Source organism: Nelumbo lutea, chromosome 4 (assembly GCF_056320005.1).
Source record: "Nelumbo lutea isolate HS-2025 chromosome 4, American lotus-T2T, whole genome shotgun sequence".
In the NCBI taxonomy this organism is placed as follows: domain Eukaryota; kingdom Viridiplantae; phylum Streptophyta; class Magnoliopsida; order Proteales; family Nelumbonaceae; genus Nelumbo; species Nelumbo lutea.
This window is the reverse complement of record NC_142687.1, coordinates 92,788,020-92,814,961: the sequence shown is the minus strand read 5'-3', so window position 1 is coordinate 92,814,961 and position 26,942 is coordinate 92,788,020. Positions and strand designations below refer to the sequence as shown.

Here is a 26,942-nt window from a genome sequence, read left to right as displayed (position 1 = left end):
AGTGCACCAAGATCTTTCACCTCAAACTTTTGATGAAGGAGCTGTTTGAGGGACTCAATCTCATGGCTATCATTTCCTGTCACCACAATATCATCAACATATAATGCAAGTAGTGTCAAAGAGGACTCCACCCTCTTGATGAATAGTGTATGATCTGACTGGGCCTGTACATAACCAAACTTTCCAAGGGCTAACCTGAAGCTATCAACAAACCAGGCTCTAGGTGACTGCTTCAAACCATACAATGCCTTGTTCAGTCGGCAAACCTTCTTCCCTGTCTCTGTATCATAGAATTTAGGAAGCAACTGCATGTAGACCTCTTCCTGTAAGTCTCCATTCAGAAAGGCATTTTTAACATCCATCTGGAACAAGGGCCAAGAATGATTTGCTGCAAGGGATAACAGAACTCGGATGGTGGTCATCTTGGCTACTGGGGCAAAGGTCTCCAAGTAGTCTATACCATAAGTTTGGGTGAACCCCTTTGCGACCAGCCGGGCTTTGTACCTTTCATAAAAGCCATCAGCATTATGCTTTCACAGTGAACACCCATCTACATCCCACCGGTTTCTTTCTTTTTGGTGGGTCAACCAGTGCCCAAGTATTATTCTTCAACAGGGCATCCATTTCGACTTGCATTGCATCTTTCCATTCTGGAACTGATGAGACTTCTTGCACTATTCTTGGAATAGGAACATCGGCAATGGAAGTGAGATAGGACCGGTAAGAGGGAGATAGGCGATCATAGGATAAGAACTGTGAGATGCTGTGAGCTGTGGAAGTGGTGCAATGTCGTTTCCCTTTCCCGATGGCAATAGGGAGATCAAGGTCATCCACAGGAGGGGAAGTGACAACAATGGAAGGTGTCTCAGTAGGCTCTGGATCTGGAACCGCAAAAGGAACTGGAGCTGGCCGGGACTACCAATGACTAGGATCAACATGCCTGCATCGCCTGTGATAGACTCTCAACTCCTGATCCCTCTTACCACCCTCACCACTACAACCTTCACCACCTAGCGGAATAGGTAAAGGAACAACCCCACTCCCACTGCGCTCCCCCTAAGGAAAGAAACTCAAAACAGCCCCACTCTCACTGCTCTCCCCCTGAGGAGAAACCCTAGGATAATAGGGTGTCTCCTCAAAGAAGGTGACATCCATGGAGACAAACCTTTTCCCTGAAACCGGATCATAGTAGCAATAACCCTTTTGATTTTGCGCATAACCAAGGAAAATGCATTTGGAGGCCTTAAGTTCAAACTTGGAATGATAAGGCCCGAGAAGCTGAACGAAACAGGTACAACCAAAGTTTTAAGGGGAACAATGAACAACTCCTCGTCTGGGTATAGAAGGGAAAAAGGGGTTTTCATATCAAGAACCTGGGAAGGAACCCGATTAATGAGATATACTGCCGTGAGGATAGCATCACCCCAGAAGCGAATAGGTACATTGGAGGTAAACATAATGCTTCTAGCCACCTCCAATATATGCCTATTCTTCTTTTCGGCAATGCCGTTCTACTGTGGTGTATAAGGGCAAGTGCTCTGGTGAATAACTCCAAGGCTAAGAAGGTAGGAGGTCAATGGCTTAGCAAAGTATTCCTTTGCATTATCAGATCTAAGGACTTTGATTTTGGCCCCAAACTGAGTGAGAATCATCTGATGGAAGTTTTGGGTCAGAGCAGGAACCTCATCCCAAGAACGCATAAGATAGACCCAAGAAAAGCAGGTATGGTCATCAACAAACAATAGAAAATATCTGTACCCGCCCATATAAGAGAAATGATATGGCCCCCAAACATCAGTATGCACAATATGAAAAGAGGAATTACTCCTTTTATTACTCAAAGAATAAGAGGTTCTATGATGTTTGGCAAACTCACAACTCTCACACCTCAACTTTACAACTCAACAGACTCAAATAAAGCAGGAAACAGACTCTTCAAAGACCTAAAAGACAAATGACCTAATCGATTATGCCAAAGCATAACCGGACTCACAGACTGAGAAACAAAAGACTTCTTATCCACTGACTCCTCCCGACGAGAACTCATTCCAAGCAAATAGATCCCGTTCGTCTCACGGCCAGTCCCAATCACCTTCTTCGTCTAAGTCCTAAAAAACACATCGGTCAGGGAAAAAGGTTACTGAACAATTCATGTGTTTGGTAATACTACTGACTGAAAGCAGGTTAGTATCAAGCTTAGGGACATGCAAGACAGAAGATAAAGAGATAGTATCCGATAGCTTGATGCCACCCTTGCCTGAAATGGGAACAAGAGAGCCATTAGCAATGGATACTCTATCTCGGCCAGAGGACAAGTGATAAGAAGTGAACAATGATGGCAAGCTAGTCATATGGTCAGATGCACCTGAATCTATTACCCAGCAGTGGTCAATATTACCTGGAGATGAAGCATGGTAAGCTGAGGCTCAAGTACCTGAATGTGCAAATGCAGATGTGGCAGGAGCTGATGGTGACTGAGATGGCTGAGCTGAACTCCCAACTTCTTTTTCCACCTATATGAGGGCAGCCCGAACAACGGTTAAAGTCTCTAGGAATGTGCCTGATGAGGATGTTGAATCAGTGTTCACGGCCACATGAGCATTACCCTTCTTATTTCTTAGTTTTGCTGGGACCAAGTGAGGATGTAGCTTCCAACAAGTGTCTTTTGTGTGCTTGGGTTTCTTGCAATGTTCACATACCAGGTCCCGTTTATCTTCCTTCTTCCAGTCCCTTTCTGAATCACCCCCTGACTTAGGTTTAATAGCTGTTAGGGCGAGGAAAGGGGGCTGAGGCTGCATCATGACTTTCTTCCTGGTCTCTTCACTATGCACCAGGGAGTATACTTGAGAAAGGGTCACACTATCTCTTGTCAATATCTGTTGTCGCACAATGTCATATTCTGAATTCAAACCAGCCAGAAACTCAAATACCCTATTTGTCTCGACTTGCTTTCTGTGAGTCTGTGCATCTTTGGGACTCTCCCACTCAAGGGTCTCTAGATGGTCAATCTCATGCCACAAGGATTTCAAGGTAGAGAAGTAGATAGAAACAGGCTTCTCTCCTTGTTTAAGGTTGTTCACCTCACACTTCAGTTGATAGGCTCTAGCAACATTAAGGGGTTGGGAATAGGTTTCTTTCACAACATCCCATATCTCTTTGGCTGCCTTTGCCCACAAGTAATTTTGACTGATATGTGGCTGCATAGAATTACACTGTCATGCCATAACCAAATAGTTCTCTTGAACCACTTGGTGTATGTCGGGTCCTCCTTGGAAGGTTCTTTCACATCTCCCAATAGGTAACCTAATTTTCCCCTTCCTCCAATAGCCATCATGGCTGATTGAGCCCATTCCAAGTAATTTGACCCATCAAATCTCATAGTTGTAATCTGAAACTCGGTTTCAGACACACTACCATAACTGTTGTTTCCAAAATTACTTTCTCCCTGACCTTTAAACTCCATCTTTGGTTAAGAACCAGTGGCTACAAACTGTTAGAGCCACTACACCAGAAAAACAGAGTAAAATAAATGCAGGTATAAAATCTGCTCTGAAACCAACACAAATCTGATCTGAAATCTGATCTGATCTGAAACCAACACAATCTGATCTGAAATTAATCGGCTATCACAGTATATGCAAGAAGCCAACTCAAATCTGATCTGAAATCAATCGGCAAGCACAGTACCAGGTAGTCTGTCAAGTTTTTATCCTGTAGAAGAGCAATCTGAGATGCTATTTTCTAAAACCACTGTTGTGGGGCCCATTGTTGCGAGAGCAGAATTAGGGTTTCAATTGTAGGTCTGAAATAAGTGCTCAGTTGCACTCTTCAAGCAGTCCGTACAAGTGGGACCTGTCGTAGGGTCAATATGAAACCCTAAAACTGATCACCTCCGAGAGAAGGGGGGTTCGGCCCAACAGTCAAACCCTAGAAACAAACTTAAAACAGTTCGGCCTCTCCTTCTAGATAGGTCCAACCTATCTCGACTGATTGCAGTCTCTGAAACTAAATAAAAAACTTACTTATGGATTTCGGTTTACTGCCTTCCAAGGTTACCTGAACACTAATCTTCGTTGTTTCTTCCTGATTACCAACTCTCTACAAGCCGCGACAAGTCCTCAACTGCTGCGAACCTCTCCTGGTAATCTCCAAGAATCAGCCGCCGAATACTTCTTCATAGGCTTCTAGCCCTAGCTAGTCCTCATGTGGTCGGATGGACTAGACACACATGAGAAGCCCTAGATAGGCTCTGATACCAAGTAGAAGATCAATACTGTAATCAGTCTTGAATCCTAATAGATTTTAGGTTTACAAAAGTAGAAGAAAAGTGAGAGAAAGGAAAAGGAAGAGAAGAGAAACAGGAGAACACAAGGAGTTGAAAGGAGGGACAGATTCTAACACATCTGCTGCCGCCACTCTCTTAGCATTTATAGGTTATGTTCAATACATAATGGAAAGGACAAATCTGCCCTTAGTACTTACATGATAAATAAAGTAAACAAAAACTGAAATAAATAACAACTGAATTAACAAGCTGACCCAAACTGACACTACTATAACTGAAAACAAATAACTACACATGCTTCCTACGAACACAATGGGGACCACTACTGTGGGGCCCACATCAGTGTTCTCTATAGAAACAAAGGCAAGAAAAGAGTAATAGGTAGAGAATAGAAGGCTATAAGACAAGTGTTTGGAGATACAATGTGTTGTACACTTGCGCTTGCCTTTTCGAAGGGCAATAGGAAGGTCAAAGTATAGAAAGGTAGGTGGGTCAGAGGAGGGCTGACTTGTTACCTTAGTAGTGATGGGAGGTGCAAGAGGCTCTGTAGAAGGTGTGGAAACAACTTGCCCATGCCTGAATCTTTGTTGTTGGTACCACCTTTGGAGCACATTATGTGAAGGAAATGTAGGAGAATGAGTCGGAGAAGGAGGGGGAGCAGGAACATGTGGTGGAGACATAGTGGAGGGGGAGGCATCAAAAGAGGATGACTCAGTAGGGGACTCAAAAGGAACTGGAAGAGTAACAGTTGGAGAAATAGCAAATGGCTCATCAGATGCTCCCCCTCAGAAGAAATACCAAAGAAAGGAATGGACTCAGCAAATGTGACATCCCTAGAGACAAAGCGGGTGCCACGAGCCAAATCAAAACAACAATATCCCTTTTGTGTGGAGGCATATCCTAGAAAGACACAATTATGTGTCGTAGGCTCAAATTTGTGTCTCTGATGATTATGAGCATGTACATAGCAAGTGCACCCAAAGATTCGGAGAGGAAGAGAAAAGAGATCCCCATCAGGAAAGAAAAGGCTAAATGGGGTTTTGAAACCCAGAACCTAAGAAGGCATACGGTTAATCAAGATGGTGGCAGTAAGGACAACATCCACCCAAAATTTAATAGGAACATGAAATGTAAAATGGAGGCAATAAGCAATCTCAACCACATGGCGGTTCTTCCTTTCCGCCACTCCATTCTATTGTGGAGCGTAGGAACAAGAACTCTGATTAATAACCCCAAAGGTCTCAAAGTAGGATGAAAGGTTCTTCTCAAAATATTTTACTCGGCATTATCAAATCAGAATATTTTGATCCGTATATTAAACTGGGTAAGGATAAGCTCATGAAAATTTCTCACAATAGTTGGTACTTCATCCCGGGATCTCATGAGATAAATCCAAGTATAGCAAGAATAATCATCAATAAAGAGGATAAAATATCTGTAACCCCCCATAGTAGGCAAATGATATGGTCCCCACACATCAGTGTGCACAATATGAAAAGGAAAATGGATCTTTTATTGCTTACTGAATAAGATTGTCTACACTGCTTATCAAGTTCACAAGACTCACAATGAAGACTCGATAAATACATTCCCTTAAACATATTGGGAAACAAATGACTCAAGGCTGAAAAAGGTAAATGACCAAACCGCAAATGACATAACATGATTCTATCAATAGACACTTACACAACAGACTCCAAAGCTACTCCATTAGGTGGTCCAAGACTCCTATCAGGTGTGTCCAACAAGCATATTCCATCCATCTCATGGTCACTTCCAATCGTCCTCCGAGATTTTAAGTCCTAAAAAACACAATGGGTAGGAAAAAAAGTTATGCTATAGTTCATGAATTTAGTCATGCTACTAATAGATAAAAGATTGGTATTAAGCTTGGGTACATGAAGAACCGAGGATAAGACAAGTGTGTCAGAGGCCTTGATATCTCCTTTGCCAGGGATGGAAGCAAGAGAGCCATCAGTAAGAGATATCTTCTCTCTACCAGAGAAGAGCTGATAGGAACAAAAGAGGTTAGCCAAACTGATCATATGGTTTGATGCACCAAAATCAATAATCCAAGGAATTTTATGATTACCTAAAACAAAAGCATAATTTGCAAAAGCACGAGTATGAGTGAGCAAATGCAGATGATGAAATGCCACTAGAAGGGTAGGATGCTGTTACAATGGTTTCCAAGTGATTCAATAACCTCTCATACTTCTCAAACTCTGCCTTTATTGCTGCCAGCTGCTCCATAGCTGACTTTTCTTCACTCTCCTTGTTCCCTCTTTCAGGTATTGTGGCAACATTAGCATTCTTAGTATGCCTTGGTTTCCAAAACCTGTCCAGGAGAAGATCAAGATGGAGTTTCCAACAAGTGTACTTAGTATGCCTTGGTTTCTTGCAGTACTCACATATCACTTCTTTCTTCTCAGTCGGACCTTTTGGCTTTATTCTAGCATGGCCAAAATGTTCTCTGTAGGTGGACTTTGTAACTGCACCTGTCTCCTACTCCCTTCACTGCTTACCATAACATATGCCTAAGCAAGAGTGATCTCATCCTTCGCCAGAATACTCTGTCTAATAATGTTGAACTCAGGGTTGAGCCTTGTAAGAACTCCACCAATTTCCTAAAAGTCTCAGCATCATTAGTACTCTCCCAAACAACTGTCTCCATAACATCAATTTCCTACCATAGTGATTTCAGCATGGAATAGATCACTACACCTCCCCCTATCTCAGATTTTTCACATCACTTTTCAGCTTATAGACTCTTGCCACATTCAACTTTTGTGAATATGTTTTTGTAACATTGTCCCAAATTTCCTTAGCAAAGACATCTGGATATAATGCTGACTTATATGGGACTGCATAGAGTTAACCAACTATCCAATAACAGTGTAGTTCTCCTGCATCCTTTTCTCATATGCAGGGCTTGTCTCTACGGGTTTCACCTTACTGACAGTGAGATATCCCAATTTACCTATACTACAGACATGAATCCGTATAGGTTGTGCCCAAGGTAGATAATTGGTGTTGTCTAACTTGATTGTGGTCACTTCAGTAAAAAAGGAATCTACCGGGCCAACCCCGGATACCAGCATCTACTTTGATTCACTTTTGGAATGCTCCATTAATCAAACAAAAATAAAAAAAAAAAATCAGTTCTTCAATCTATATAAATTTAACTAGGGGTGAGCAAAAAAAAACAAAAAACCGAACTGACTGAAAAAACCAACTGAAACTGAACCAAAAAATTGGTTAACCGAACCGACCAGTTCGGTGTTTTTAAAAAACCTAAGGTACCAGTTCGGTTTCATTTAACCAATATAGAAAACCGGCGATTAACCGAACTGACCGGTATACATATATTTCTATATATTTTATATATATTTATGTATATTATATATATTTTATATATTATAAATTAATAAATATGCATTATATATATAAATATATATTTATACTATATAATATATTATTTATTGTTTAAAATATAATATTTTATTTATATTAATAAATTTTTATTATATGTTTATATATATTTTTATAATTTATATTGTAAAAAATAAAAAACCGATGAATCGAACCAGCAGTTAACCGATAAGTTTTGGTTTGTTTCGGATATCGATTTTCCAAAAACTTGTACTACCGGTTCGGTTACAAAAAGTGCCCCACGGTTACAGTACCTGGAGACTTGAAAACTAGGGTTTCATTGCACCCGGTTGTCGGAGAGGAAGAAAGAAGAGGTAGCCGCTCCTACCAAAGCTTCCAAACCACCTACAAGTCTCAACCACACACTTCTAGAGATCAAATTACACCTCCCAAGTCCTAAACACCACACCCAAATCTTCTCCTTGACCTGTAACTTAAAAGCTCTCTAGTCGGCTAGGGTTTTGGGCAGAAAATTACAGCTCCACTTCTTGGCAGTTTTCGACCAGATTCTAACTCTCCAAACCCTCTACCAACTAGGCAAAAATATTCTCTAATCTATCAGGGAAAAGAGAAAAGAGGGAAGCCTGCTTTGATACCAAGAAGTAAATTTGACTTCTAAATCTAATAAGAAACTTGATTAAAGAAGTAAAAAAGTGAGAAAGGAAGAAGAAAACAGCAGAATAGAAGAAGAGGGTTCGACAATCACCTCTCCCCCCTCACTAATCCTTTTATTAATCTTCACTAATGTGGTTAATTACAAATCAGCCCTTAAGTGGGGCGTCCAGCTAAGCATAAACTTAAAATAACTTAAAAAGAATTTAACATGCACATAAGACAGGTCCATTAGCATACAAAATAAATAACCTCCTACTGAAACATAAAATAGACACTAGGGCCCATTCGGCCCAGTTTCTCTACACCATCCTTTACTCTTCTTACCTTTCACCAGTTAACTTTTTATAGATATTTTCTTTATAAACTTATAATTCATGTGGCTGCTATAACATCCTCTGCAAGATGAAGTCTATTTTCAAACTGTCACCACAAAAGTGCAAATTGCAGGAGCCAAGAATCCCCACCTCAATGCTATATGTTAACTTAGTCTCAAGTACTTAAGCACTTTGGAGGAGGTTATTCTTACACCTACAAAATTTGATTTTATAAGGCAGTCCAGTTCATTTGTCAGTATTTAGTATTAAATATAGAAACTCAAATTGAGCATGCTTTAGAAACATTAGAAGGGCAATATATCAGGGACTTGTTAAGATAAAAAAAGAAAAACTAGCAAGGAATGAGTAGTATGTACATATATGCAGGGAATTACAAATTCTGTAATGGGACCAAGACCAACTCTGATATCCTCTATGATGAAAATCAGCTGACCAAATATCTTTAAACATACAAAAAGGACAAATGATCCAGAAAAAAGTCTAAATATGCCAGGAAAATATAATCAAGAGATTGATTTAATATCTTCACCAAAATGATGTGTCCAATCACCATATCCAAAAAACATCACCATATCCTTTTTGAGCATGATGTTCATGATGTTGTTTATATGGTCTATCCAACAGGCAAGAAGAACTCTTCTAAACAAAAAGATTCACCAAACACTCGGTTGATTAAATACTGTAATCATTATGAACAGTTTAATTCCACATGGGTCTTTAAGATTGAATATTTAATTTTAACAATGTCCCACTAATTAAGATGCAAGTGAGATATAACACTACATATGGATAACTATTAAAGAAACTACATACAGATAAACTCCACAAGAGCATAAAAATTATCATATCTTGTAAAAAGAACAAAGCAGGCAGATGATTGAGGTTTTGCATCTTACCTTTTCCTGAATTGAATGAACGACAGAATTATATTGCCGCTGACCTTCAAGTAAATCACCTGTCTTAACATGATTATCAGAATCTAAATCAACAAATTCTATGTCTTCATCAGGAAGCAAATCCCTAGGGGTTTCACTTTTAGAAGCAGATGACTGGGAAGCATCAGCATCTTCTGATCCTTTCAAAGGTTCAATTCCACCAAGATGCTCTGCATCCTTTTGCTTTTTAACCGCAGCTCCCAGACGCACAAGAAGCTCATTGGTTTTTCCAAGAAGCATTGTTAACCGTTCATTCTTACTCTCTTCTACCATCTTCATGTATGCTTCTTGGTCATCAGCTTTTAGTGCTTGGATCCTCAATTTTTCTGCTCGTGTAGCACGTTGCCGTTGCCTTCCATGCCATGCCTGCTAACATATGAGAGGGCCCACAGTGAATCCCTTTACAGGATAACAATAAAGAATAATACTTACAGGGGATGAGCAAGAGGGGAAGGACCTTTTTGAGCACAATCCCTCTGGTTAGTGGTTTGAAACAGTAGAAATTTTAATGACAAGGGTAAATCTGTGACTTAAGTGGTTAGGTGGGCCATAGAAACCTTTCATTCTTGCCTTGCAGCCCATGTGCTGTTTAGAGGCATCTCCCACCATTCTCATTTTGAGTATTCAATACTGTTTGCTTGAGATCTATCGTAGAGTTTGTCGAGTAGCTTTTTGGAACTTCACATATTCTTTTCTATAATTATCTTGTACATCCTTTCATTATCATGTATAGTTCTCTTGCTCTACATGGAGAATACTTGTACATGGTTATAGTTAAGTATCAATGAAACTACTTAACTCTCCCTCTCTTTCTCAAAAGAAAAAAAAAAGAGCACTCATATAGAACCACAATAAATGCTATTTTGTTCTCAAATTTTTTCATGAAACTCACAATATCATACACCATCAGTGTTAAAAGTGTCAGCAAGTCATCAACTAATCAACCAACTAGTCAGTTGAGGACTGGACTAACTGTACCACTAACTAGTTGGTCAATACTCATGATGCAATCATCTAGGATGACTAATCATCAACTAGTCAATTAACAACAAAGTTATTTTAAAGATTTATTTGTTTGCTTGTATTTCAAATTATTTGAAATAATATTGAGTATGTTTGTATTTTGTTATATTCATGCCATTGTCTTAAATATTTGTGATGGAGCACGATTGGATGATGACATATAAAATAGAAAAAAAAAACATAAAATAAAAGAAGACAATGCATGAGTACTTTTAAGTTTTCTTTCAATCAGTGCTGTGTTGGTGCAGAGTTGCACAAACAAAGCGCACACTGATTAGTCAAGGTTGTACTCCTTTGGAAAACAAAGGTTGTAATTCCCTTTCCTAGCCTATCCAATTTGACCTTTTATTTTTTATGTTTGCAAAATGAAGACAATAAAATAAATGTTCAATGTCATTCTTTTATTGCATGTTGTAGTCTATATTGACTTATTTATGAGATTACATCAATATCTTAAATTCAGAACATATCCTTTTTCATCAACTAGTCAGTGGCACTGACTAGTCATCAATTGACTAGAGAGACCAAAACAACTAGTCACTATATGTAATGTAGGGATGTCAACAGGTTGGGTTCAGTATGGGTCCCAAACTGAACCTCAGGTTGGGTTCAGTATGGGTCCCAAACTGAACCTCATCCAACTTATTGGGAAGGAATACAAAATTTGACCTACCCCACCACCATGAAAATTACAATTGTTCTTAGCAAAGGCTATATTTACAATTTTTTCAATGTTACTATGTCAATGGAAGTACAGACTGTTACTGGAGTGCTCCCGGGCAATGTTGATGCCTCTAGTGGTATGATAACCATTGTGAAATTTAATGGAACCTCTCAATCAGTCAAGCTTAATATTGGAGGTAGGGTAAACCAGGATTCGTTACTAGTAAGGAGGGGAAGCTGAAAACTGATGACTCCAAATTTGTCAAATGGGAACAGGATAATTCTTTAGTTATGTCATGGATGGTGTGTTCGATGCAGCCACATGTTGCCCATAACTACATGTTCTTCTCCACTGCCAAGGATATTTGGGATTGTGTTACAGCCACATATTCTCAGGCAAAAAATACATTGTGTTACAGCCACATACTCTCAGGCAAAAAATACAGCCCAAGTCTACTAACTCTAAAGATAAGCCTATAATATGCATTAGGGGGAGAGGACTATAGCCATGTACTTCTCTTCCTTGCAGTCTCTATAAGAAGAAATGGACCATCTGGAGGCCTTGGAATGGAAACCTTGAGGATGGTGAACAATACCAGAAGTATGTTGAGAAGAATTAAGTGTTTGACTTCTTAGTTGGGTTGAATGCTGAGTATGATTTTACTCAACAACATATCTTGAGTGCAAATATTGTTTCTCTTGCTACTACATTCCTTGGTACAGGGAGAGGAGAGTAGAAGGGTTGCCATGATGCAGACTTCAATGGTGGACCATTCTATTTATATGTCTTCCAAACCCAAGTAAAGTATAACTAGAAATGGTGTTAATGAAAAGCCTGATGAAGTGGTATGTGAATATTGAAAGAAGCCAAAGCAGACCAAGCATAAGTGTTGGAAACTAAATCCGCATTTGAAGCTTGAAAGGTTCAAAACAACAAAGAAGGGAAATGTGTTCACCTTGCTACTATTGGAGTGAATTGTCCTCCTAATGTACAAGTTCCTACACATTATACCTTTACTGGTTCTAGTAATCCTTCCAATGCTTTTGCAAATACAAGTACTGCACTTGCTTGCCAATCTTCTTCTGCTAGCTCCTAGATTGTGAACTCCAGAACTAGGGCATATATGACTGGTATGATGGATCTCATACTCCAATTTCTGGTCTGGGTGAAGTTAAGCTTACTCATGATCTTTCTCAGAGCTTTGTTCTCCATGTTCCTTAGTTATACAAAAACCTTTTATCTCTTAGCTCTCTTACAAATATCATAACTGTACATCAGGAAGTTTCTTCACATATGCAGTTGAAGCATCAGTTTATCTCATTAATAGACTTCCTTCACGGACCCTTTGTCTTCAATCTCTTCATCAACTTCTTTTCCTTAAGGATCCCATTTTTTGTCTACCTCTCAGAGTTTTTGGTTGTAACTACTTTGTTTATGACATGAGTCCTCATTTCAAACTTGATCCTAAATCTATCAAGTGCAATTTTTTGGGTTACTCTTCGGTCCAAAAGAGGTACAAGTGCTTTGATCCCCATTCTGTCCGCGGGTATGTATCTAAGGGTGTTATATTTCTTGAGTCCACTCCATATTTCCAGCCCACTTGTCCTCTTCAGAGGGAGACTGTCAATGAAGATAGGACTCCCTTTTGTTTTCATGTTCCTATCTCTATGGACATTCCTGGTCCATTTTCCTTCCTTCCCATTTGTAGTAACAATATTCCTACTCCTCCCGTTCCTTAGTAGTGCTCCTGGCAGTAGTGGTTCGTAAGACGCAAAAATAAGGTTACTCCTGAGTTAAATGTCCACAACAATCTAATGACCCGCCTCTAGGTAATTTTGAAAGCAACCCTGAAGTTCCTATTCCTACTATTATTGAGCCTAATATTTCACAATCTAACATTAATCTTCCCATTGCAGTTTGAAAAGGAAAAAGAAAATGCACTACCTATCCCATCACTAACTATGTTTCTTATGATGCACTTTCACCTTCCTATTGTGCCTATATTTCTGCTATTTCCTCCATTTTTGTTCCTCATAATTTGTCAAATGTAGTGCAATCCCCTCAGAGGAAGGATGCTATGAACCAAGAGATGGAGGCCCTTATAAAGAACCACACCTGGGAGATCATTCCTCTTCCTGAGGATAAAGTCCTAGTGGGTTGCAAGTGGGTGTATACTATTAAACATCGGGTTAATGGATCAATTGAAAGATACAAAGCTAGGTTGGTGGCAAAAGGGTATACCCAAACTTATGAGATTGACTATCATGAGACATTTGCTCCTATAGCCGAAATGAACTCTATCCGAGTCATTATGTTTTTTGTTGCTTATTATTCATGGTATTTATACCAAATGGAGGTAAAGAATGCCTTCTTGAATGAAGACCTTCAAGAGGAAGGTTTGTCGTCTAAAAAAATCTCTTTATGGGCTTAAGTAGTCTCCTAGAGCTTGGTTTGATAGATCCAAAAAATCTGTTCTCAAAATTGGGTTCACACAATCACAGGTAGACCATACACTGTTGATAAGAAGGGTTAATGACCTAGTGACTCTATTGCTAGTGTATGTTGATGATATTGTTGTCACTAGAGATGATCACTCTAGGATAAACCAAGTAAAGTCATTTCTTGGTTCTAAATTTGAGATCAAAGATCTCGGAAATCTCAGATACATTCTTGGAATTGAAGTGATAAGGTCAAAGGGAGGGACGCTCATTTCATAGAGAAAGTCTGTCCTTGATCTCCTTCATGAGGTCGGGAAATTAGGGTGCAAGCCAATTAAAACTCTCATTGATCCCAATCATAAACTGAGTGTTGACGATGGAAACATTCTTCCAGACAATGTTGTTTACCAAAGACTTGCTTGTCAACTTCTTTAATTGTGCCTGACTCGACCTAATATATCCTATGTCATAAGCGTAGTGAGTTAGTATATGCATAACCCTAGAACTTCACATATGCAGTCTGTCAACAAGATTCTTGCCTACCTAAAGGGGTGTCCAGGAAAAGGAATGTTGTCCTCCAACCAGGGACATCTCAAGGTCAAGGCTTATACTGATATTGATTGGGCAAGTTATGTGGATGACAGAAGATCCACCTTTGGTTATTGCACTTCGATAGGAGGTAATGTTGTATCTTGGAGAAGCAAAAAACAATCTACTATTGCCCAATCTAGTGTTGAAGCCAAATATAGAGTTGTGGCTCATAGTGTATTAGAATTGCTAAGGGTAAAGACCTTGTTATCTAAGATTAGGATCCAGGTTGAAGCCCCAATGAGACTTACTGTGATAACCAAGCTGTTATAAACATTGCTCATAACATTGTTCAGCATGACCACACAAAGCACATTGAGGTTGATAGGCATTTCATTAGAGAAAAGATAGCCAATGTATAAATGTGTGCTCTTGTCAAGTCAGAAGATCAACTTGCTGATTGTCTCACTAGGGGTCTCCACAAGCTGAAATTTGATAGAAACCTAAGCAAGTTGGGCATGATAGATATCTATGCTCAGCTTGAGGGGGAGTGTTGAGAGTATGTATTTGGCATAAAGGCATTGTTGTCATTCCCTCTTATTTGTATTTGGGTGCCCATATAGGGGCATAAATGTATATTTTTCTTTAATATAAAAAGAAACCTCTTGGGTGTGAACAATAAACACCCTCTTTTTTTATAGATAAAAATTCAATTGATTTCATTAGAAGCAGATGATAAATAGTCTGTTACAAGCATCCCAATATGAGGCTCTAGGTGCAGCCTCACTCATTAATACAGAAACATTATAAAGTTACAAGTGGGCCCAGTACAATTGATCCCTAGTTACTCCTTGTTTAGCTAGAGAATCAGCAAAAGCATTTGCCTCCCTCCCCATCCATTGTATAGTTACATCCATCTACTGAGTTATCCATTTGAATTTCTTCATTTCATTTCTGTAAGCACAAATCAATGAATCTGGGTTTTTTATCCAATCCACCACCACTTGGAGTCCCCTTCTATCACCAAATTCTCCAATCCTAACTCTCCTGCAATCTGTACGCCTTGTAGGGCTGCATACAATTCTACCTTTAAGGAGTCTCCATTCCCCACTGGTCTTGAGAGAGTGATCTTAACTTTTCTTCCTTGTCTCTGATGACCACTCCTATTGTAGCTAGTCCTGGGTTTCCTTGGCTACTCCCATCGAAGTTTAGTTTCAGAAATCCTTCAATCGGAGGAGTCCAAGACAACCTTGCCTTAACCTTTTGCACTGAGCTAGAAGCCACTAAAGGCCAATTCCTCCAAATATCATCAAATGTGAAATTTTTGAATAGTTCCAACGTTTGTAGCCAATGTATAACCCTAGTCATTACACACTCCATAATTTGTCGTATGCTCCTTTCTTTCTCTTGGAAGATTTTGGCATTTCTCTCTTCCCACAAGGTCCACACCACTGCTGCTCTAGTGTACCTCCACATTACTCTTCCCCTCTTCTTCGATAAAGTAAAGGTAGACAAACAACATTTTTACCTCCGTTGGCATATTCCACCTGCACCCAAACAAAGAGAAAAACCAATCCCATATAGCTGTAGCAAATGAACAGGAAATTAGTAAATGGTAATTTTCCCGAGAGCCACTTCCCAATAGAAGGCCTGAATTTTAGGGGGAATCAGCTGAAACCACACTTCTTTCCAAGGAAAGGACAAAGAGGAAAGGGACTGACAAAGAGCTTTAAAAAAGGAGGCACAAGAAAAGGAACCTTTAGAGCTTGGGAACCATATTCTTCTATCTGGACAAGAAAGCTCTAAGCAAACACTATCAAGAAGAAGGAGAAGCTCTGACAGACAAGTTGCTTCCTCATCCCTCAAACCCCTTCGAAATCCAAGATCCCAATTAAGACTCAAAGGCAAAAAAGGAAGAACCAAAAAATTTGAAATGACCTTATGTTTATACAATGAAATAGAATACAAAGAAGGAAACAACTCCTTTAAAGGCCGGTCACCAAGCCAGGTGTCTTCCCAAAACTGAATTAAATTCCCTGAGCCAACATCATACCTGATGTACTTGAGAAACTGAGGGAGGAGGCTATGAATTGCTTTCCAAGGTAGCCCTACGCGATACACCAGCGTCCCAGCCATTCCCAATCTATTATGTATACTTTCCACTACTTCAACCCACAAATTTTCTCTCTCAAGAGGTCATCTCAATAAACACTTCCCTAATAGAGTTGTATTCTTCTTCCTTACATTCCCTAGACCTAAACCACCTTCTTCCTTTCTTTTACACAACCTCCCATTTTATTAAGTGATCCTTTTTGGTCTCTCCCAGCTCCCAAAGGAAATCCCTCATAATTTTTTCTAATTTCTTTTCTTCTCTTGGTGGAATCCTAAAAACAGATAGGAAGTAGATGGGTAGGTTAGCCAAAGTTGATTTTATGATTCTATCAAAGTGATCCTACCTCCCAAAGAGATGTAACTTCTCTTCCAAGCAGCCAATCTCTTTTTACATCTTTCTATAACTGGGTTCCAAAATCTACTTTCCATCGGGTTTGCACCTAGGGGAAGCCCTAGGTAGGTCAAAGGCCACGGGGTGATATGACATTCTAAGCAATTTGCTATCCTATGTAGGGCCATCCCCCCCATATCAATCCCTACTATGCAACTCTTGTCCAAAATGATTTTCATATTTGACACTTTTTCAAACATCTTGATTGGATTTTTCAATCTCTCGACCTTCCTGATGTCTCCTCCTTCACAAAAAATAATGATATCATCTACAAATTGGAGATGAGTAATTGGAACATTGTCTCTACCCACTCTCCAACCCCTAAAGTCATCTTCTATGTTTGCCTTAGAGAGGAGTCTACTGAAGACATCTGCCACTAAAGTAAAAAGGAAGGGTGAGAGGGAATCACCTTGCCTTAACCCTCTGCAAGTTGGGAATAAGTCTTTTACCACTCCATTATCAAGGATAGAAAAATGAAAAGACCGTACACACCCAAGCATCCAACTGCACCATTTCTCCCCAAACCCCCGTTGATGCAAAACTTCTTGCAAAAAACCCCAATCCACCATGTCATAGGGCTTTTCTAAGTCCAATTTGCACACAAAACCTTCCTTCCTAGACCTCTTCATCTCCTCTACACATTCATTGGCTACTAGAATTTGATCAACTATTTGTCTCCCTTGAACAAAAGCTCCTTGATACTGACAAATGAGGGAAGGAAGAATTACTTTGATCCTCAATGATAGGACTTTAGCCATTATCTTGTAAACACTAGTCACTAGACTAATGGGTCGGAAATCCTTTGGATGGCTAGCATCACCTTTCTTTGGAATCAAGGCCAAGAAAGTTGCATTAACTCCAGAGCTAACAATATGTGTATTTGAGAATTCCTTAAAGACTTTAATTAAATCATCTTTCAACACTTCCCAACAATCTTGATAGAAAGCCATTGTGAATCCATCTAGGCCCGATGCTTTAGACCTATTCATGGAGAACACTGCCTTTCTTATTTCTTCTTCCTCAAAATCTCTTTCCAGCCAATTTGTTGCCTCCTCATCTAGTAAAGGCCACTCCAATCCTTCTAAACCCATCCTATCCTCCAGAGGTCTCCTGTAAAGGGATTTAAGGTGGTCCACAAAGATTTTGACAATTTCTTCCTGATTTGGGATTAGCTCTCCATTGATTTCCAACCTAGCCACAAAGTTTTTGCACCTTCTTCCATTGGCGATCGCGTGAAAGAATTTTGTATTCCCATCCCTTTCCTTTATCCATTTTTGTCTTGACTTTTGTCTCCAAGATATTTCCTCTCTCTTGAGGACTTCTTCCAATTCTTTCTTGGATTTCCATCTTAAATCCCTCTCTTCCACACAGAGATTTCTCTCATTTTTCGCATTGTCCAACTCTTCAATCTGGGAAATTAGAGTCAGTTTCCTTTCCTCTAACCTTCCAAAATGATCCTTATTCCACTCTTTCATTTTAGATCTTAATCTTTGCAATTTCTTATGGAATTTGATTCCTTCCCACCTTATTCCCCTTAATTCCTCCTTCTACCAATCCTCCACTTTCCGAATAAAATCCGGATACATCAACCACATGTTTTCAATTTGAAAGGAGTAGGGCCATGTAAAAAGATTTCTGTTCCTAATCTAATGGGATGGTGATCTGAAGTGACTCTAGGCAACGCTTTGGAAACCAAACCTTCCCAATGATTTTCCCATCCTATATTGAACAGAAATCTATCTAGCTTTGAGCATAGTGGGTTTTCCTGAAAATTGGACCAAGTGAAATTGGATTGCAATAGGGAGATCTCCTTCAATTCACACAAGTCTATGAATTCATTAAATTTCCTCATACTAGTGGTGATAGACTGATTGGGATTAGAAGTTTCATTGGAAAACCTTATCACATTGAAGTCCCCTCCCAAACACCAAGCACCTTCCCACAAACCCCAAATTGCAAACAGTTCCTCCCACATATCACTTCTCTCTCTATAACTATTTGGTCCATAGACATTAGTTAACACCCAATTGAATCCATCCTCCACGCTCTTGAATTTTAATGATATGGTATACCTACTTATCAATTCTTCCATTGCTTCAAGCACTTCATCCTTCCACAAGATCACTATACCCCCTAAAGCCCCCCAAGATGGAGCCTCAACCCATCTTATTCCTCTTGATCTCCACACACTACTGATCAACCTTCGATTCAATTCTGTTAATTTGGTCTCTTGCAGAATTACCACATCAGGATCCTCTCTTTTTATTAGGTCTTTTATCACACTCCTTTTTCCTTGCACTCCCCAAACCTTTTACATTCCAACTAATTAATTTCATGTTTTCACCTTTTAATTTGAACCCTCTTTTTATTCTTCCCTCCCAACTTTGGTTGCTTATGTCTATCTCCTCTCCCACTAAATTCGATATCACCCTCTACATCAAAGATCAGCCTTTCCACTTCTGTCTTTTTCTTCTTCCGCTTTTTGTTCTTTTCTTCACTCTTTCTAGAAAACATCTTTGTCTTCTGAATTCCTTGCTCTTTTGTATTCTCCCTTAAGATTGGGTCATCCTTTTCTTACACACCCTCCTGACTTATCTCTTTCTTTCTTTTTTTTTTCCAATCCTCAAGAATTTCACTGATTAGGCCCCAATTCCTTTCCACTTCCTCTTCCCTCCCCCTCCTATCTTCTACCTCTCCCTCTTCTAATCTCACAGTCCTATCTCCACCCTCTCTCCTTAACCAATCAGGCTAGGTAGCTGGTGTACCTTTTTCGGGCAGAGCACGCATATCAGTAGCCAAAACTGAAAGGACACACTTACTTGGAGACGTTAGATGAGGATCGAAGACAAGTGTGGTTGGGAAGTCCTGTTTGGAGCCCAGCAAATCAGAATCAGTCCCTGAAATTTGCCTATGTTCTTGCTGGAACACAGGAGGTAATCTCTCTAAGTCAGGGGAAGATACCGTCTGCTCAACTTTGACTGCATGTACTGCCTGCCCAGATTCCTTTGTTTCTTTTGTATTGGTCGACTTTTCCTTTTCTTCTCCCAAGAACAATTCTTCAGTGTTGAAACTATCCGCTTCGTTCATATCAATCTGCACTGTTTGATCTATACTGCCCAAGCTTGAGTATTCACTCAAGTCTGACTCACCGTCGCTGGAACTCTCTTCAAACTCTGAATCTGGGTCTTGTACCTTCTCCTTACCTTTACCATCACATCTATTAAATTTTGGGTTTCGATTTTCAGGGGAAACCAGAGTTTTCCCTTTACTCTGTACCCAGATCATTGCCAAACACTGCCTTGGTATTTTCGGTTTCTTTGTCACTGACTTGATCAAAGAGGAAGAAGATGGACTAGCATTACCGTCCATCAATGGGCTGTCCTTATGACTCACGTGCCCTTTAAGTATGTCATGTGCCACTGCCCTTTAATGCCCAACAGCTGGGCCCAAATTATGTTTCAAGGTACCCCGCCCCTGTTTCAAAAGCCCAGGCCCATTTTTCTTATAACCCATCATGTGATTACTTAAAGTGCCAAGTGATGGGTCATTAACATTTGACCCTAATGGCTCAGTTCTGTTCAAATCTGATACACCAGCTGGCTGACCCACCCCTTCTTTTGAAATTTGAATTTGGGATTGTTTCACACGTCGAGGTCCATTGGTCAGCGCCTCAGCATAAGACCAGCCGTGTGTCTCATCCCTTTCCTTCCTTGCCTAATAAGCTTCTTCCTCTTTTAGTTCACCTTTTCCTCTCCCCAATTAGCCATTTCAGTGTAATTTCCTTTCTCCTTTCCTGCATCCACTTGACTTCTTCCACGTAACCATTCTTCTTCTACCTTCTCATCTTCTTCCCTTCTTCCCTCCCTCCAAAACTCAGCTTCAATGGCTGCTACTAGCCAAGCTGAATAAAAGATTCCATCAACCAGTACCTTTACTGAACGTGGGATGTCTTCCAAGTTTACATTACTCAAACATACTGCAGCTGAATAGAGATCTTTAACAAAAAAACCCTCTAACCTTGCTTTGCACAGAGTAGCTATTGAGGCAAAAACATCTGAAATCCATAGGTGAAACGGTAGCCCCAAGATTCGAACAATTACTTTGTCCCTCGCGTGCAGATCCTTAGAGTTAGAATGAGGAGTTCATTTTGAAACAGTCACAGAGGCCGACTCCAATTGACAACACAGAGCCTGGAATTCCATTTTCTATTCTACCAACTCTAGAAGGGCCTTACACTTTTCAAAGGGGGTTAAAATAACAGTACTGTTTAACTTCAGCTTCTTTAGCAACTCCTCAGCAATTCTCTTCACCTTCCTTCGGTGGGGCTGTTAAGGTAACAATAAATTTCTTCTCCCAGTCATTCTTATGCATGTTGCAAACCATTCTACAGTCCTTTGATGCTTGAGCCATGAGCTGCATTTCTGTTACCTCTTCTGGCATTTCCTTCTGCTCCCTCACTGTAGAGTCTCCATAAACCCCCTGTGTTTCTTCTACTAGCTCCCTTCTACTTTCTTCTCTAGCTTTCTCCCATGTAATGAAGTCCTTCAAGATCCCTGAAACTTCTTCCCAGCCATTCCACTTCTTACCTTCAGGGAAGCAGACCATCTGCTTTTTTCCTTCCCCAAAGAATTCCATAAGCACCACGTACCTTTAGGATTCTCCCTTCTTTCTGTTATATACCTCATGCCATAAATCTCAATTGAATCTTTGTATTCAGACTTCCTACTCACCTGAACAGCATCTTCGATGAAAGTCTGAAACCACACCTATGCTTCTTCCCCTACCAGCAATACCATGGCCATATTAATTTCTCTGATTTTTAAAGCTTTCTTCCCTTTCACCCTGTAACTTTCAAATAGGAACCGCTTTGCTTCCACCCTTAGAGATCTTCTTCGAACCTCAGTCTGCTGAAACCTCCCTTTCTCCGTGGCCTCCTTCGCCACACAAAATTTCCCTAAGATTCTAATAAACATAAACAATAAACACCCTCTTTTCCTGTAACTCTCTTCTCTTCTTCCTCTTCTTCTCTTCTTTTCTTCCTCCTACACTCTTACAACTATTTAATCAATATAACAAATGTTTTGACATAATATAATAATACACTTTAAGCTTGAGTCTCAAGGTGTTTTTCTTGACCCTTGCTTTGAGATGTAAGACTCATACACCTTTTTTTTATCAATAAAAGAAACTTGTATTAAGAAGAAAAGATGAGTGAAAAATACAACAGGAAGGGAGGGGTAAAATCTCTTAACCCTCCCTAAAAGTAGAGATCAAATTACAACAAGTATAGATAAATGGAGTGTGGTTTAGTAGTTAGAACATATGATGGAGATATAAGTACATATATATATCAAGAAAAGATAATAAAAAATGTGAACAAAAATTCATGTATTGCTACCTATACTTTAACTTGATTCCAACCTTTATGCCCAATCCCACTACCTTGACCAAACCTAAGTCAGGTAAATGTTAGACTCAGGTAGGCAACATATCTTGATTCTTGGATTAGATCAAGATACGGATCGAAGGTCAGTTATTAGGAAGACAAGATAAAAAAGGAAGAAAGTGAAAAACAAAGCCAAGATGTATAAAACATGATTTCATATGGAACATATAAACACATTACTAAGGACAGAATAAAGGACATGCCTGGACCCCATCATTCCTTTGTTTGCGGCGTTTCAGAGCAGCTTGTGCTTGCAATTGAAACTCACGAGCAGCATTAAGAATTTCTGCAAAAAATTTCCTTTTTTTGGTCTCCATACGGTTTTTTTCCTCCTCTTCTAACCTTGACAGTCTCTATAACAAAGAGATTTCACAAAATTAGCACTGAACAGAATATTATGAAAACAAGATAAAATTTTAATATAATGTGTCTGGGAATGGAATCCACAAATCCCATAAATGAATTAAAGATCCATACTTTAAGCATTATACAAGAGGGAGGAAACCACAACAAGTTGGTACCTTTCTAGGAGTTATCCTAATAGAAATGTTAACCTGATAGAATGGTTACAACCATTGGATTTCTTACCACAACTCCTCTAATCTCTAATTATCTAAAAGAATCTAAGCAGGTAAAATTTTGCAAAGGTGAATGCCTAGTCTGGATGCATCAAATACAGTGCAAATTTCCATTAACATCAAGCTTTACACCTCCCATTAAGGAAGAAAAAGAATCTAGAAAAAAATAAGCAACATATATAGTACTAAATCACCTCTGCTTCCCGTTTCTTTCGCAGCCGCTCATCAGTTTCCATGGCAAAAGCATCTCCCACACCATACATAATAAAGGGATGATGCAAACGCATCATTCCCCAGTCAAACAACTGCTTGTCTGGATATGCACAATTATCACGCAACCAATACTCTGAACACACTTCAGTCCTAACCTTGCCTTGCAAATCTGCTAACTGGTAGAAAAACATCCTTGCCCACAAGGACAGAACAAATGTCATCCCTCAATTTCAAAAGAAAATAAGTTATAGGAGACCTAAAAACAGTGAAGTGTTCACGCATAATAGGTAACGTTGTGGTAACTATACTAGAATTAATTGCCCTGGAATACGCCACTCAGCAGTGTGTATCCAAATGAATGAGCCAAAAAAGGCAACGCAGGGTACAAGATACTCTTCCTGTTGCCACAATTTAAGAAAAAAACTTCTCCATCCAATTTATTGATAGATGTAAACTATGCTTTCCAACAATATAAACAGTTATATGGTCTCTACAAAAAATTGATAATCTTGTAACTCAAAGCACAAATTTTGTTATGCAAGCATATCTCAAAAATACTGATTCATGACCATGGACAACTATATGGAAGTAAAATGATCTTTTTTATGCGTAACAATGATTCAGTGGTCATAGCACTTTTAACTATAAAGTTACCTTTAGACCATATAGCTCAAGTAAGCACTTCATCTGCAGGTCCTCACCTCTACTCGAAGGCAACTCTGTTTTCATTATAATATGTAGAGTCAGCTACGATAAAGAACTCCCAAATAGCTGGAAATATAGTAAAGCTTCATTTCGAAAAGTGCATTGGTATCATTTCATTAACAGAATAAATGAAAATTTTCTGTGCAGGTCAGATGTGAAGTTTTTTTCTTTTTATTATTAGTATCAAATTTAGAAGTTCTATTGGGACCAACCACTGAATGGACCAAACTAAGGAGATCATCTGGCCAAAAATCAACTAAACTGATAAGCTTAAGCTTCCATCTTTGGAGCAGCTGATTATTTGATCAAGCATTGTGGCATAAAAGACATCCTTTGTAGGACCACACTGAAAGGCAGTTTCCCTTTTCTATAATACTCTGCATGTATCTGCATACTGTTAGGTGACCGTCCTTTTGGTTAATGTTTTAGAGTTAAGCTCCTAATTTGCAAATACAAGGAAAAATGTGAATTTACAATATCACAGCTCCACAGATTAAAGAAGGAAAACAGTCAGAAGCTGTCATACTGAAAAAGATAAATGATTTTCAAAGTTTTTTTTTTCCTGTAGACATCAGAAATCCAAATGGTAGTTTTCTATCAATGAGGTTATTGGCAAATTAAATGTAGATCTGTAGAGGTTGGAACCTTTGAAAGCAAGGTTATTAACAATCATGAACAGATAAAATTCATCGATCCTAGTCATATACAAATAAAGGCACAACATTAAGCTTCTTAAAAGAATGAATGAAATAGTAACCTTCAAGCTCAGTTAAACGACGATGAATATGGCTTTCCAAAAGACTTTCCCTTGACTCTATCAACCCCAAACCCGAAATGCAATATGGCCGTTGCTTCACCAGTGCATCTTCAAGCTCCATTATTAAATACCCCTCATCCAAATCCCCAGGGCCACCCTGCATCATAAAGGTTCACAGAAAATTCAAATTTAGAGCTAAATCATAATTCTTGTAGTCAATAAAGCTACAGCAGAAACTACAACATAGCATCATGAAAAGCAGATGATATGTGGTGTCATAATCAATTAAACACCATCCCAATGACCCAGTAGCTTAGTAAGCTTAGATGGTCACTCAGTGTCCTTCAGTATATGGAGGCAGAGGATCAAACCCGCATAACTGCAGGCCCTCTGTCCTAAGGTCAGTGGACCTCATGTGCACCCTGCTCTGACCCCACCCCCTTCCCCCCTACCAAAAGAAAATTAATAAATTATTGATAAAAAAAGAAAAATAATCAATTAAACACCATCAACATGTTTAATCGAGCATTCAGAAACAACAAGATTGCATGATCTAGTTATCAATCAAAATCAGTTTCACATAAAAATGATTTTTTTTATTTTTATATGATTTTCTTTATATCATTTTTACTTAACACAAGAGGATTTTATGGTGGATCTTGTGATGATCATCCACAAAATATAATGTCATGACTTGAAAAATAAGAGGAGATAAGCAAACCCATGCATCTAGACAATCTAACTCTTTTTTAACTTTCAGTACAATTTGCAAACAAGAAACAACTTGCCTAGAAAGCAAAACAAACTGTCTCTATGTCTGACACCAGCACCAACCACCAATTACCATCACATACATGCCTTCATATCTTATATACAATATTTAACTACTCAGATGCATCCTCCCTATGAATACATCCCCTGCTAATGACCTGAATATCATTGTTCCTCCACTCCAACAGAGCCCCCCCCCCCCCCTTCTGCTGGTGTTGTATCCTCATCCTTAATACAAGAAATTCTTCATAAGTCACATATAACAGAAAACATGAAAGGTGAAACCCTAAAATTTCATTCACACCCTTCACCTCTTGTCATGATATACAATATCCCCCCCCCCCCCTCTCTCTCTCTCTCTCTTGGAGGGGGAGGGGGGAGGACTAAGTTCCATTCACTCAAAAGAGGAAAAAAATCTATGTGCATCTGTGCATCACAGGAAAAGAACAGGAAAACAATCAGGGAAAGGGAACAAAAATGAAGCTACCTTTTAGTTCCTCAAATTCCTTATATTCATCAGGCATTTTAAGACCAAAATTAACCAAAAAAAAACGCGCATAAAAACCCATTATTTTACATCTAAGGGACAAGATGGTGAACGAACGAGGAGGCCAAATACAAAGAAACAGAGAAATCGTCTCCATGAAAACTTGAATATTCCATAAAGACTAAAGAGAAGCAAAATCCGATGCTAACCAACCCAAGAAAATACGAAGAGAAAAGGGCGTCGAGAGAAGCCATACCGAATCTTCCTCCGGGAAGCGGTCACCGTCCTTACTGTGGGCTTTACCTTCACCATCATCCTCCACAGCATCATCGGCCACATAGTCGGCACTGTAGATGGACGAAACAGTATCGAAGATCTCAGGAGGAAGAGGGAGGTTTCTGGAGATGAGATTCAGGGCGCAGATCAATGCCTTGGTCTTCTGTATTTGGTCGAGGGAGGATCGATTCTCCAACTGGGCCACCATGGCGGGAAAGAAGAAACGGATGGTAACTAATATTTGAGATTTCAAATATAAAAACCCAACGGTTTTTGCATTCTGCTTACAAAACTCTTCATACTTACTGTTTCCATTCCCTCTCTCGTCCCTTCTTTCACTTTGCGAAACCCCTCTCGCCCTCTCGGTTCTGTATGGAGGAAAATAGTGGCAAATTACGGAAAATATCCCTACATTTATACGAAAGGACGGAAATCAACCCAAAGTTTTTGTATGAGTAAATTATCCCTGATAGTATGTCGAATAGCACAACCACCACCAATCCACCACGTGGGTGGGCAAGAATCTAGATCCTGGATTTCTGATCACCAACCAAACACCCCCTAACGGACAGAGAAGTTCTGTCGTGTTGACTATACACCATCTTATGGGAACGGGATCTGCTCCTCACACTGGGGCGCTCGCAGGCATATCTACCGTGCATTTGAAACATCTCCCGTGAATAATAACTTATAAGTACGAGAGATGTTACCAATGCATATTAGGATAGTGGTCCCACCATAGAGATAAATCAACTAAATCGAACGTCTTTACTACAAATATTTGGACAGTGAATTTCCAAAAAAAAAAAAAAAACAAAAGGACCGTTAATAATTAATTAACAGAAAAAGTTAATTAATGATAATAATTAACAGAAAAAGTTAATAATTAATTAATCAGCTAATTAATGAACAACTAAACAATCAGTGACTATTAATAATTTAATTAAAATA

At 39.3% G+C, this 26,942-nt stretch overlaps 1 protein-coding gene and 1 long non-coding RNA gene across 3 annotated transcripts in view; both read right to left on the bottom strand.

The window, feature by feature from the left end:
• Positions 1 to 26,372, bottom strand: part of LOC148861837 (putative ATP-dependent DNA helicase CHR12) — a 59,552-nt gene extending 33,180 nt beyond the window's left edge. The window contains exons 1-6 of one of the 2 annotated variants that reach the window (XM_088941050.1): positions 25,972 to 26,372; positions 24,458 to 24,614; positions 23,650 to 23,714; positions 22,977 to 23,171; positions 22,408 to 22,557; positions 9,564 to 9,968 (exon numbers count right to left, since the gene is read on the bottom strand). In XM_088941050.1, the coding sequence (XP_088797176.1) occupies positions 9,564 to 9,968; positions 22,408 to 22,557; positions 22,977 to 23,171; positions 23,650 to 23,714; positions 24,458 to 24,614; positions 25,972 to 26,199 (1,200 nt within the window). In that variant the 5' untranslated portion in view covers positions 26,200 to 26,372. Of the gene's footprint in view, positions 1 to 9,563; positions 9,969 to 19,719; positions 20,143 to 22,407; positions 22,558 to 22,976; positions 23,172 to 23,649; positions 23,715 to 24,457; positions 24,615 to 25,971 lie in introns of those variants that run through there. The other variant, XM_088941051.1, reaches the window with a different exon arrangement.
• LOC148861838 (uncharacterized) lies at positions 5,780 to 6,319 on the bottom strand. Its single transcript, XR_016094829.1, has 2 exons — positions 6,184 to 6,319; positions 5,780 to 6,087 (listed from the first exon to the last, which is right to left on the bottom strand). It is a non-coding gene; the product is annotated as an uncharacterized LOC148861838 (long non-coding RNA).
• Positions 26,373 to 26,942: the final 570 nt, after the last annotated feature.